Raw genomic sequence first — 13,310 nt, 5'->3', positions numbered from 1 at the left:
GCCATTTAAATGAGCTGTTGGATCAAGGACATATCTAAAACCTGCAGGACACCTCCTGAATCTCCGTTGTTCCACTGAAGGAAAAAGCACCCCAGACCATTATGGTTACATCTCAGGTGGGATCTGCTTGTCGTGGCAGTAACTTTGGAAACCATCAGGACCATCAAGGTTCAATTTTTTCTCATCAGAGAATAAAACTTTCTTCGATCAATGTCCTATGTTTGGTGTTCTCTTGCAAAGTCCAAACAGTCAGTTCTGTGGCGTTCAAGGAGATGAGGTTTTTGGGGTTTTTTTTGAAGCCCTTCTGTCTCAGATTATATCTGATTGTTGTGGGGCTGCAGTCAGCACCAGTAAGGGTCTTAATTTGGGTCGGGGATCGCCCAGATGGACAGCCAATTGGATCCTCCGGCTCCGTGCTGGTGAAATTGTCTTGGGTCTTCCACTTAACTTTTTGTTCCATAAACCTCAGGATCATTTAGGAAATTCCAAATGACTGCCTTGCTGCGTCCCACCTCAGCAGCAATGGCGCACTTATGCAGTTTAACAACCTGACCATGTTCAAAAAGGGAAAGGTTTTTTTTGCTTTTGCCATCAGACTGCCATGGCAGTGTGACTACCTGACAGAAAATGACAATGAATCCATATTTTTGCACAGATTGGCCTTTTAAAGGCATATGGTCTTAAACTTTTGATCAGCTGTCAAAACAGCCTGTTTCAGTTTAAGTGTTGTTTTCAATAAATTGCATGATCAAAAAATGTTTTGTCTCACTCCCATTTCTTCTTGTTGCATGTTGAAGCTCAACTTGGAACCTTGTTAACATCCAACCATGCAAAATATGATTTATTTATTTAGTTTTTGCCATTTTTCAAGTGGTCTTGAAACTTGATGAATTCTCCTCCCTGCAGTGACGCCTCCGGCCTGCAGGGGGCAACGCCGCTCAGCTTTGTTGACATGCGTCACCAAACTGCGACGGATGGATGGACCATAAGAGCAAAGGCTTCTAAAATGTAGAATGAGTGCCTGAGCGGTGCAGACCGAATGAAAACAAAAAGGAAAAGGGGATTTCTGAGCGCCGGCGGACACGTCTCAATGGGTGAGTGATGGTAACAGCAACGAGCGGGCCTGCGCTCACAGTAGGAGGATTATTTTTTAATAAAACCTCTGGTTTGGGTGAGTAGAGTTACCATAATGTGTCTGGATTGTCTGCGATAGAGAAAAAACTGTCTGGGATCCTCTAGCTTCTTTTTAAACTGCGGAAAATTAAGAGTAATTGTGCTTTAAACACAAAGAGCAGCAAAAACAACGCGTTAACACCGTTTAAAAAAGAAAAAAAGAAAATTTAATTTACAACATCTGTTACTGCAGAACAGTTAGATCCTGCTTCTTTATACAAAAACATAAATGCTTAAAAAATAGAATATAAAGGAGTAAACTGTCATTTTTATAATACCTCTGTTATTTATAAAAGTGAACCTATACTGCTTTTCTTTATTTTCTGCCATGCATAAATAAAGAACATGCATAAATGCTCCTGTTAAACACGGCCAAAGTTTCAAGCAATGAGAGTAATCCGTACCAGCTAAGAGCTCAGACTGCTATAAACAGTTCGTTTAAAATAACTTTTTTTTTTCTATTTTTGACTCTCTGTAATGTCAGGGAAAGGGTATCCTTAATAGCCCCCCCCCCCCCCCCCCTTTCAGTTCAAACCTTCTGTTTGTAGTGAGGGGCCAATCAGAATAAGGTTTCTGTAACGAGGGAGGAGCTAAAATTCCTTCTTTCCGACAGAGAGTCCAAGATAAAAGTCAGAATGGGAGATGCATACATGTTGACTATCATGTTGAAATGTACTATGAATCATCCAACTAACTTCAGGTTTAACTTGATATGATGGTGGTTCACGTCTTATGTCACCATGGTAACTTGTGCTGCTCTGGAGCAGGTTGTGTTTAAGATAAGAGATCAACAGTAATAAAATCACAGCCTGTTGACAAACCAGTTCTCCAGAAACCATTGCTGAAAGATCCCTCAGACCTTGCATTCATAACCCCCGGTTTGTTCGATCACAATGGGGGGCTTTATTTACCTGTTCCCATGGCGAATCATGGTATCAGAGTGCAATTAATGGATTTCTTTCATTACTTCCTCATACAGCTTACCTCAGAGTGGATCGGAGAAGACTGAACCGATTCTAAATCTGAAAACTCAGAATTTAGATTTAAACTGTTGTTAAACCTGTTTTATAAAAACTGGAGTGAAAAACTGGTTGCCACATACTGGACTGCTTTTTGACAGCCACTTTACATATTTTATCATGCAGTAACACATTTTATCTATATAGAATAGAATAGAATAGAATTCAACTTTATTGTCATTGCACATGCACAGGTACAGGGCAACGAAATGCAGTTTGCATCCATCCAGAAGTGCTTTAGTGATATAGATATATTACAATATATATTAGCAATAATATAGATATGTGAGTATATTACAGAAATGGGTCTATTATGGTATGTTATAATGTACACGGTATGAAGTATGTTGTGAATATTCTATAACTATAAGTATGTACAGGCTGTAGTGAGTACAAGCTATGTACAGGTTATGAACAGGATATAAATATGAAAAACTATACAGAATATGAAATAAATAACTTTACAGAAATCTGAGATATACAGCTATACAGAAATGGGAACTATGCAAGTTGTAAACAGTTGTAGGATTAAAGATTATCGAATGTACAGAATGATTATTTACACAGAGCTATACAGTAGTGCAGTTAAGATAAGTGAGGGTGTAGATAGTTTCTACAGAGGCTATATAAAGTGCTAGTGGTTGTGAGTGGTGGTTCAGTCCATGTTATTATTGTGTTTGAGGGTACAGTTGTCCATTGTGGGTGTGTGTATGTTCAGTCCATGAGTTTAACGTGGGTCAGATGTCAGGAGGCAGAGTTCAGGAGTCTGACAGCTGTGGGGAAGAAGCTGTTCCGGTACCTGGTGGTCTTAGTCCGGAGGCTCCTGTGGCGCCTCCCAGAGGGCAGGAGGGTGAAGAGTCCATGTGATGGGTGACTGGGGTCTTTGATGATTTTCCCAGCCCTTTTCAGACACCGCTATATTTAACAACTGGATTATCACGCTGTTTTTGTTGTTTGTTTGTGTCTTTTCACTGCATCAGCGTATGAATACATTTTCATTAGTGATCCATCTACCACCAAAAGATGGATGACTAATCACCGAATATTTGTCCCCTGTACTGCTCTGATGATTCTGCATTTCCTTCCCTGCAGTTGGATTGTAGTGCATTAGGAGCTGCGGCAGGGATGAGGATCCGGCTGCAGTGTCCCGGCCACGCTGCCAGCCTTCTCTCTGAGCTTAACCGTTGCCGCCAATCACGTCAGTACTGTGATGTGTTCCTGCAAGTTGGCAACCGGACATTCGCAGCCCACCGTGCAGTGCTGGCCTGCGCCGGGACGTACTTTCGCAACTTGTTCACCAGAACTCCCACCGCGTCCAGCGCCGCCTTCTCTTTGGAGTTTATCTCCCCAGCTAACTTTGAGAAAGTGCTGACATTTGTCTACACCGGGGAGATAGTGACTGATCTCATAGATGTCGGGGTCCTGTACGAGCTGGCCGAGCGGCTCGGGGTCAGTGAACTGGTGAAGGCTTGTCACGCTACCTTCCCTGACCTGCAGGCTTCTGTGTCTGCAAACTGCAATGTCAGCAGTCCCGGTGATGTCACCCTGGACTCCAGCATGGTGGCCACTCCACCCACAGTGGTTGCAGTTAGTGCAGCTTCTGTGCCGTCTGTGTGCTCCTCCGCCGCCTCCTGCTCCTCTCTGTCTTCATCGGCTGGCCCGTCTGCTGCCCCGACTCCTGCTGCTGCTCCCTCCCCTCTTTTCCAAATCAGGATGGGCAGGTCAGGCCGCGAAGTTCAAGCCGGGCCTCTGTCTCTGGACCTAAAGGCAGAAGATGTCCAGTCACATATCGGCTACGGGCAGATGGGAGCAGATCATCAGTTACCAGGAGGACCGCCTTTAACCACCAGCAGCAGCAGCCTTTCCCTTCAGGCTGACGGCTTGCAGCCTGTGGGACCTGTGCTCCAGCTGAAGACCGAACACGGGCTGAACGATGGGGAGGCGGGAGGCTGCTGTGAGGACGGTGACACAGATGGTCAAATGGTTTCTGAGAGCGCGGGCGACTCTTTGTCCCGGAGCAGCAACCCTGTTACGTCTGAGTCTTGCTCCCTCCCTGACTCTTCAGCTCAGCTTGGCGCTGAAGCCTGCGCCCCGACATCATCCTCAGGAGAGTCTCCAGGCAGCCTTCAGGTGGCAGCGGTGGAAGGTGGCGTCGTCGACGTGCAGCAGGACAGCAGGCTGATGTTTGGGGAAGTGGAGGAAGGAGACACTGAGGAGGAGAGGGAGGCTCTGCAAGGTAATGGAGCAGTGGAGGGAACAGAGGAAGAGCAGTGGAGACAGTTGGCAGGAGAGATCATCGAGCTGAGCGATGATGAGAACTTCATGGAGGAGGGAGAGGAGGAGGACGAGGATGAAGATGACCTTGTGTGTGTGGAGAATGGAGATGGAGGGAATGCGAGTAGCCAGGTAATGTTTCTCTTTGTGAGCAGTAGAGTAGTTCATGTAAAAAGTCATTCTGTATAAAATCAAATCAGCTGAAGTTCTGTAATGTTTGTATTTCTAATGAAGCGACCAAGATTTGACATCATGCTCTGAACGTTTTCTGAGCTACAGACCTTCAGAGGACACAGGGATGGGTCGTATTTTTTTTCCACATAGGAAATAATGGTCTTTGCTCCTCCAGGTGACAGGAAGCACGGTGACATGTAAAGCTTGCACAGTGGCACTCCCAGCAGATCCAGCTGCCATCAGAAGACACGGTGAGACGCACCTGACGGAGCTGGGGCTCTGCAGGGTGTGCGGAGCCTCTTTTCCAGACCGTGCTGCGGGCATCGCCCACTCCTTCACCCATGTGGGAGTGCAGCTCTTCACCTGTGACATGTGCCACTTGCAGTTCTGCAGTCAAAAGAAACTGCTGCGGCACCACCGCCAGACAGCATCCAGTTACACCATCCCACAGGGGGCGCTGACCAACAGCAGCCACAGCCAAGAGCTGCAGTGTGCTGTATGCACCAAATCCCTCAGCAAGGACTTCCAGGTTAGTGGATATTTATGGAGTGTTTTTGACATAAGTCAGACACTTTAAACGATTGCTTGATACATAAATGGCTCCATATGTAAACAGACACTATTTAGTTATGATAAATGCGGACTTGATTTTTACATTAATCGTTAAGAAATTACAGCCATTTCTATCTCCATGAACTGAAATGAAGTCGGGCAGTTCATTAAAAAGCGGTTCTTTTGTTTTATTCACAAATTATTAAGATAAAAAGCCCCAAATGTTGCGTTGGCCTTTGTAGGCTCTTTCTGTGAGCCACAACATGCTGTCGAGCTCTCGTTCATTAAACTGTGTCATGAATGAGCTCACTGTGGTTCACTTTAAGGTTAACTGAAGCGTTTACTTTGTAAATAACGCAAGGACCAGGTGTGTCTAAGAAGCACAAAAGTGAGACTTGAGTTCACAGTGAAACCCACAGGAAGTCTGATGTTTGTATGAACAATGCCTGACAACCGGTTTGGTGGCAAACATGAGCAGGAAATAAGAATGAGGAGTCCCCCTGCTACACACCTGCTTCCTCAGTGAGGCTCCTCAACTTTTAGTTTTGTGTTTCTCTCCTCCTCAGACTCTCAAAGACCACCTGCTGAGCCACGTATGCCCCCAGAGCCTGAGCTGTGGCGTGTGTCACCTCCCCCAGCTGTCCCTGTGCTCCCTACTGTGGCACGCCCTCGCCCACCTCTCCCTGCCCGTCTTCACCTGCCCGCACTGCGCCCGCTGCTTTGTAGAGCGCGCCCTGCTGGACAGACACATGGCTGTGCACGCTGAGGAGGCGGCAGCTAAGGAGAGAGAGCAGTCGGCGCTGAGGGCTTACGGAGTCAAAGCAGATGGAGGTGGCAGTGGAGGAGGAGCGGAGGAGCTGCATTGCTTCCTGTGCCCGCAGACGTTTCGCTCGTCCTCTGCGTTTCAGTACCACCTCAGTCTGCACACCAGCGACTCCACGGGGAGCGGAGGAACCGCTGGCGGCCAGGGGTGGTTAGGGAAACGTAAAGCGGATCAGTCTCTGGAGTGCCCGCCGTCTTCCTGCTCCTCCTCCTCGTCACGGGACGTCAGCGGGCTCGTTAAAATGAGCAACTTCGGTTTGGGTTTGGGAATGGGTATCAGCGTGTCAGACAAGTTTTTTCAAGGGCCGATGCACGGCGTGTCCTCTGGAGTCCTGACGAACGGAAGCTCCAGTCAGGACAGTGGTGTCGGACCTGCAGGGGTGCGTGGGAAGTGGTACCGGTGTCGCTACTGTGGTAAACGTTTCGCTCACTCGGGGGAGTTCACCTACCACCTCCGTATCCACACCGGGGAGAAACCCTACCAGTGTAAAGTGTGTCTGCGCTTCTTCAGGGGGCGCTCCACCATGATCTGCCACCTGAAGACGCACGCCGGCGCCCTGATGTACCGCTGCACCGTCTGCGGCCTTTACTTCTCCACGCTGAAGCTGGTGTCGTCACACATGGAGCTCCACAAGGACCACTTACCGCCGGACTTCAACATCGAGCAGACCTTCATGTACAATGATCACTCTAAAGAACCGCTGCCCACTGTGGACACCTGATCAGCTCCTCGTTTCCTCCCTGATGCCTCCTCTGTGTCTGGTTGTCGTGGACCACAAGCTGCTGATAGTAGACTAGAGCTTTAGCTAACTGATGCACCAACATCAGTTAGCACCTATCAACAGATAGGACATTTACTGATGACTCATGCACATCTGTCTTGTTACATCAATTTAATGCCGGCTAACTGTTTAAAAAAAAGTCAGAAGCGCTAGAAGTTTCCATTCTTGTTTTTATTTGGAGGATTTTTTTCATTTCCTGGCACAAGATGCTTTGGCTGAAATATTATTATAAACACTGTTATTAGCCCAGTGCAGTGATTTTTCTAATGTTTTTAGTTAATCACGTAGTCTCTAAATTATTGTAAAAGATCTCAGTATTGCTTATTTTGTCCAGCTAACTTTCTCAAACACACAAATGGAACCAGAACTACATAAGAACAAAACCTAAAAACTCTAAAAATAGCCATTACTATGGATTAAAGATGGACGATTCTCCTACTAAAGACCATTTGCACTGGTCAGATTCTTGACTGAGTCTGTTTAAAAAAAAAAAAAAAAAAAAAAGTAGCATCATCAAAATGATTGTTTTAATATGTGATTGTAATTACAGTGTAATTACACTGCAATTACCTCAATGTAGAAAAGTAGACAAACACGAAATATTTTCATAAATGTATTATTTTCTTTCCACAGTGTTTTAAAGCATTGATTCCCAAACAGAGAGCGGTACGAGTCACACTGAGGGGCACGTAGCAGGTTTTTGAGGGGCTCTGGGGTTTCACGTAATAATGACATCGCGATTTGAGCGGTGTCTTCTTTGTGTAAGTCCAAATTTTACTTAAATGAATTTAGAAAAAAAATTAGAAATTACAAATCGATAATAGAAAAGCTGTCTGCACTAACACAACAACAACTAGTTAATTCAAAACAGTTCACTTAAGATGTATTTATGTAGCAGTAAGTGCCTTTTATTGTAAGGTAAAGCCTTTTAAAATCTTAGTTAAAATAGCTGAACATAGTGCATGAAAAGGCTAAAATATGGTTGTATTACATTAATAAATTATCAGTATATACGACTACGATTATTTGAGCTAAAATGATGACAATAGTTTTAATAAAAATGCTACGGGTAAATGTAAAAAGCGCAAAACTGGCCTCAAAAACTGTCAACTCTTGCTGGAAGTGCACACTAACTGACTGATAACTGTATAAAATGAATTTTTAACACTATTTAAACTTGACTAAAACAAAATGAACAGTTTTTGGAGTATTATGGGTGTGTGTGTAAGTTAGCACCCAGTACAGGAGTCCAGTCAGCACATAAATGAGTCTCCCCAACAACTTTAACAGAGAAGGATGCTACTTTGGGAGTAAAACAGCTGGAAGAATCATCTCCCGAGACTTTTAATTAACAAAGTCTTCCCAGCTACCTCACCCCCACTGGCCAACTCCATCCCCCCTTTCTCATTTCTTAGTTTCTACATCCTTGCATCCTCTCCTTCCGTCTGGTCCCTTCCACCAGAGATCCAAGCAGAGGAGAGAGGAGTCAAGGCAACAAGGATAAAGTCAGCTGCAGTATCTATTGGTTGTGTTCGTGATGTGTGTTGTAAATGGCGACTGATTCCCTAAAATCCAATACATGTGAAGAATTTTTTTTGAGTTTTAGTAAATATGTAAAAAAAAAAAAAAGTGGGGACACTTTTAATCATTCACAATATAAGTATGAGAAGATATACCCTTTTTGAGCCGTAAAGGGCAGAAATTCCATCCCTCAGTGGCTTATCCAGGTCCAGGTTGCAGGTGCAGCACTCTAAGCAGATATACTCAGATTTCCCTGTTCTCAGCCGTCTCCTCCAGCTCATCCTGGGAGACACTGACGTGGAGGAGTCGTCCCTCCCTAATGACCAAGCTCCTCACCCAGACACCTGTTAGAAGCAGCCTATTTCAGTCATTAGCCAGAGGTTCTGGCCATAGATGTGGTTAGTAATGTAAAACTGTATGGTTGAAACCATCCCTGTGCAAACTGGAGGTTCATTGCTTGAAGCGAGTCATCGCAGTGATGCTCCTATGCTGACAGGCACATTTCTGCAGGAGGATGCAACCCTGCTGCTTACAGCTGGTTTTTGAGGAGATCCCCCCCCCCCCCCCCCCCCTTAAAAAGGCCTCCGAGAACTCTAGCATCAACCTCTTTTTTTTCTCTTTTCTTTTTTTGATATAGGCCAGAAAATAAATTTTTAAAGCTGGGAATCACTGTTTTAAAACACAAAATTAGTATTTTTATAGAATAGAAGTAAAGAAATAGATTATTTTTCACTTACATCTGATTATTTCTGTATCTGTTGATCGACTGAGCGTTTACCTGGATTTTTATAATGCGGTCGCCATATTTTTTTCTGTTAGATGCCGTTCAAACTGCAGGTTTGGTGTGTTTGAACTAAGATAAGAAGAAGCCACTTGGTGGCAGTGTATCCTGATGTTAGCAGGTGAAAGAAGGCAGCTGTATTATGCAGCAGATTTTATCTACTGTAATATCAGGATAGGTTTTTGATGTCAGTGATTGTAATTACAGAGTAATTACACTGATTGCATATTGAAGTAGCATGCCGTTTGTAGCATACTAATTCTATTTGCAGTCACGGTTTTAAAACCCTACAATTTTATTTAGTCTGTTCTTATGGTGCATGTTTCACTCAGATAAAACAAATCCACAGTAGAGAATATTTTTGTCTTTGAAACATAATGGTGTGCGTTTGAACTTACACAGACTAATTCCATTTTAAACACAAGCTATACTGACTTGTTTAGAGCGTGTGACGTATGTTGTGCTGTAGAAATGTGACATTGAAGTGCCCATTTACACATTTCTGTGCGATTTTTGTGTCTTACCTCATATTTATGACAGCAACTATTTATTATTTTTATGCCTTTCGTTGTCTATTTCTAAAGCTAAATATGTTTATATGTTTTTTTTAATATTGTTTTTGCAATAAATGCCTCTAGGAAGACTGTTATCACCTCTGAATTATTGTTATTTTTTTATCTGTTGGATGAGCTGCTCCATCATCAGAAATTCAGTGATGAATCTGCAGAAATCTGCTTCCCCTGTTTCCAGCAGCTCAGACCTTTGCCCTTGCAAAGCCTGGTCTCTTCCTGTTATTGTGCCGTTTGTGGACACACAGACCCCGCTTCTTTTTTCCCCCCCTGCCTTCTTATTGTTTAACCTGTTGAACATGAAACATTCCAGAAACGGAAGTAAATGTAATAAAGATGAGCAGAAAGGACAAGCCATCTGCAAGAAAGGCAAATTTCCTTGTTAAAATAAACAAGTTTCCAAATGAGTGGCTGTGCTTTGTCATCATCAAATCATCTTACAAAAGCCAACTCAGCTTTTCCAGCTTGGATCGAAACCACCAGCGTTTAAGGGAGTTTTATTGTTTTTTTGTTTTGTTTTGTTTTTTTACAGGTATGACTACATCAGCATCCAGATAAATAAGCATTTAGTAACATTAAGCTTTGATTTTATGCAATTAAACAGTTACATTTTCACATTTGCATTTGTGTATACTGATATGAGGATTTCTCCTGTGGGGCACTGCAGCACATTTTGTTGACACGAATTCCTGGAACATTCACTGTGCCATGAGTTCCAGTGTGAGTTGAGCAGCTTTGCAGGAAGACATCAAACATTTCCTGCCCTCCTGTGTGTGAAACTGATCAGGTACATGCTTAACAAAACAGGAAGTGGACTATGAGAGGAAGGTATGAGCCCGATCGATGCCTGTGATACTTGGAAGCAACAGGGCTGAATTTAGTTCGGTCAAATATACCGCGACTGGAGCTTACTTGATCCTTAGCTCAGCTTCATCTTATGATCCAACATCAGAATGGCTGGTGCTGGCGTTACTCCGCTTTCCCAGGTCTGTACCGCCCTCATTTGCAGTTTTGGCGTTGGCTCTGGGTCCCACCTGTTCTGCAGTCCCCTCTCTGGGAATGTAGTTCAACATGGTGTTGATCAGGTTGTTCCGAAAGCTCTTGCTGAGGAAGTTGTAGAGGAAGGGGTTGGCAACACAGTGCAAAAGCGAAATGGTCTGCACCACGCTGAAAGAAAAGTAGAGCACTTCCACCGTGTTGCAGCTGAATACATAGGGCTCAAGGTCGTCTATTATCATCAAGAACATGACCAAGTGGTAGGGGAGCCAGCATATTACAAACACAAGGGAGTATACGTGCACCAGCCAAACATCCCGTCGGTTCTGCACATCCGTCGCCCTGTTGGCTGTACGAGCAATCAGCACATTGCAGGTAATGATGACAGCAGCGGGGACCAGGAACTGGAAAACCAGGCACAAGAAAGACACAGTGACGAACCATTCGGTGTAGTTGTATTCAGGCAGCATGTAACAACCTGGCTCTTCCCACTCCAGAAGATTCACATGGACGTTCTCTAACAGAGCCAGAAACAAGGAGAGCCCCCAGAGGCCCCCACAGACCACCCACCGCTTCCGGCCTCCCGCAGGGAAGAAGCTTGACGATGACGGTCTTGACAGTGAGAAATAGCGTTCGAGGGTCATGAAGGCCAGGAAGAAGGAGCTGCTGTAGAAGTTGATCACGTAGATGAGGTGGGTGACCTTGCAGAGGAAGCGACCCCACAGCCAGACCTGGTCCATGGTCACCTCCATCATGAAGAAAGGAAGGATCACAATCACCATCAGGTCCGACAGGCTCACGTTGATGATGCAGAAGAGGACCGCATTGGAGGAATGCCTTCGGCGCCAGTTGACCCAGACGACCAGCGTGTTCTCCATCAGGCCCACCATGAAGATGAAAAGGTACATCAGGAAGAGGGCGATGCGCCGGGAGTTCGTGTTGAGCTGGAGGGTGCAGTCGAAGACGAACCATGGCGTGCCGTTCAAGTAGTCAAGCGAGTGGTTGAAAATGGTCATGTTCTGGAGTGAAAAAGCAAAGGAAAGCGTTTCATATCCTGACAGGGTTTAAATTTATTTTGAGGTTAATCTGATTATGTTTTAAGACGTTGCATAAGAGGGGCACAGGAGGAGGAGGAGGTGGTTTACTCAAAATGTTTTTGAGAGGTGAATACAAAAAGCCCAGCAGGTTATTAGAAAACTATTTCACAACCTACAGTGTTCAGTTCAGAGCAGGAGTGCCTCGCGTTGAGGTGAATGCAAGCATGGATATGTTTAGAATTCAGATTTATAGCATGTTTTTCATTCACAACGCTCCACATATATAACTCTGCACATCTAAAACACAGACGGTTTCCATTCCAAGCATTCTTCTTTCTCACTAAGCTGAAACGAAGTCAAAAACTCAGAAACACTCATGCTATGTACAATAAAAACCATGAAATAGATCTTTCTGCAAAAAGTGTTGCACAAGTTTTGACACCTTTAGATTTTATCCTCACCTCCATGCATCTTGGAGGAAGGTGAATTTGTCCACAGTGCCTTTACTTTACTATTCTCATCCAAATCAGCCTCCCACATTTCCCCAAATTGCAACCTGAAACTACTGACAAGCTTGCCTTTACACCAACAGAAAATGCCCAATTAATAGCTTATTTTTCCTGGAGATGATTTCAACAGATTCAACTTTGCACGTCTATAACAGTGAAAAAGAAAAAAAAGTGCTTTTCATTTCACACATTCTTCTATCTAAAAAAAATCCAAAGAGGTCAAAACTCCAGAAACTTGCATAAATAAATCAACACAATCTGAAACACGCTGGTAAAGCATTACACAACAGAGTGTTGCTGGATCTCTGACCTCTTCAGACTTGCAAGTGTCAGATTTTGAAGCCTCCAATCTCTTCAAAATCACCTACACCTAAATGCAACCTAACAACTGACGATCTCTATCTATATTTCTGTGTAAAAATATATTTCTATGTAAAAACAATAACATGATTTTCCACACCTGACAACAGATAGATGTATAAAGTGTTTCCCTTTAAGATCTAGACTAAAGGTAAAGTGGGGTTTAACAACCTTGAAAATGACTGAGTTTTCTCGTACCTCAGTGGCGGTGGCAGCGTACACAGGAGCTGAATGGGGAAGGTCGCTCCTGAGACCTTATCGTCTAGTGGAGAATCTTCTGTGTGAAGTCTGCAGATGGGAGATGTGCCTTTTCAGCTCTGCTGCTCAGGACTATGTGGGCAATCGAACAGGAGTTTCTACCCTCCCATTTCCCATAAACAAACACACACACACATACAGCTATGGCATCCTCAGTGAGCACTGAGTAGGACAACTGAAGTACAGAGACAGCCACAAAGCTAGTGATACAATAATTTAAATAAAGAAATAATGTATTGCGCATGAATAGAGAAGTTATATAAGGAGGATTTCCAAAAGTAATTATTGCTAGAAATGTGCAATAATGAAACTCAAGTTTCTCAGTGACCCAAGTTCCCTTTGTAAAGTTCACGCCCTCGACAAATCACAGCTGTCTTCCATTCAAGTAAACCCATATAAGTATATAAAAATGAGAATTCAATGTACAGTTTTAATCTAAAAAAATTCAAATTTGCTGTTGAAAGCTGATTGTTATTAAATTAC

The 13,310-nt window shown here is 44.0% G+C and overlaps 2 protein-coding genes across 2 annotated transcripts; one reads left to right on the top strand and one right to left on the bottom strand.

Annotated features, from left to right (window-relative positions):
• Positions 1–972: 972 nt before the first annotated feature.
• zbtb39 (zinc finger and BTB domain containing 39) lies at positions 973–7,316 on the top strand. Its single transcript, XM_085443925.1, has 4 exons — positions 973–1,094; positions 3,285–4,598; positions 4,816–5,169; positions 5,759–7,316. The coding sequence occupies exons 2-4, from the start codon at positions 3,318–3,320 to the stop codon at positions 6,734–6,736; spliced, it is 2,613 nt and encodes an 870-aa protein (XP_085300051.1). The 5' UTR covers positions 973–1,094; positions 3,285–3,317; the 3' UTR covers positions 6,737–7,316.
• A 2,673-nt stretch (positions 7,317–9,989) lies between these two features.
• ackr5 (atypical chemokine receptor 5) lies at positions 9,990–12,871 on the bottom strand. The gene is made up of 2 exons (XM_085443926.1): positions 12,768–12,871; positions 9,990–11,682 (listed from the first exon to the last, which is right to left on the bottom strand). The coding sequence occupies exon 2, from the start codon at positions 11,677–11,679 to the stop codon at positions 10,603–10,605; it is 1,077 nt and encodes a 358-aa protein (XP_085300052.1). The 5' UTR covers positions 11,680–11,682; positions 12,768–12,871; the 3' UTR covers positions 9,990–10,602.
• Between the last annotated feature and the right edge of the window lie 439 nt (positions 12,872–13,310).

Source organism: Copadichromis virginalis, linkage group LG20 (assembly GCF_057382275.1).
Source record: "Copadichromis virginalis isolate Kocher_CV1m ecotype Utaka linkage group LG20, C_Virginalis_male_GT1.1, whole genome shotgun sequence".
Taxonomy (NCBI): domain Eukaryota; kingdom Metazoa; phylum Chordata; class Actinopteri; order Cichliformes; family Cichlidae; genus Copadichromis; species Copadichromis virginalis.
The sequence above is the reverse complement of the archived record's forward strand: the minus strand, read 5'-3'. Positions and strand labels throughout refer to the sequence as shown.

Excerpts from the sequence above, each read along its gene's own strand:
- zbtb39 (XM_085443925.1), top strand. The coding sequence starts at position 3,318 with ATGAGGATCCGGCTGCAGTGTCCCGGCCACGCTGCCAGCCTTCTCTCT. Across the intron at positions 4,599-4,815 it reads GAGGGAATGCGAGTAGCCAG|GTGACAGGAAGCACGGTGAC; the intron begins GTAATGTTTCTC and ends TTGCTCCTCCAG. Across the intron at positions 5,170-5,758 it reads CCCTCAGCAAGGACTTCCAG|ACTCTCAAAGACCACCTGCT; the intron begins GTTAGTGGATAT and ends TCTCCTCCTCAG.
- ackr5 (XM_085443926.1), bottom strand. The coding sequence starts at position 11,679 with ATGACCATTTTCAACCACTCGCTTGACTACTTGAACGGCACGCCATGG.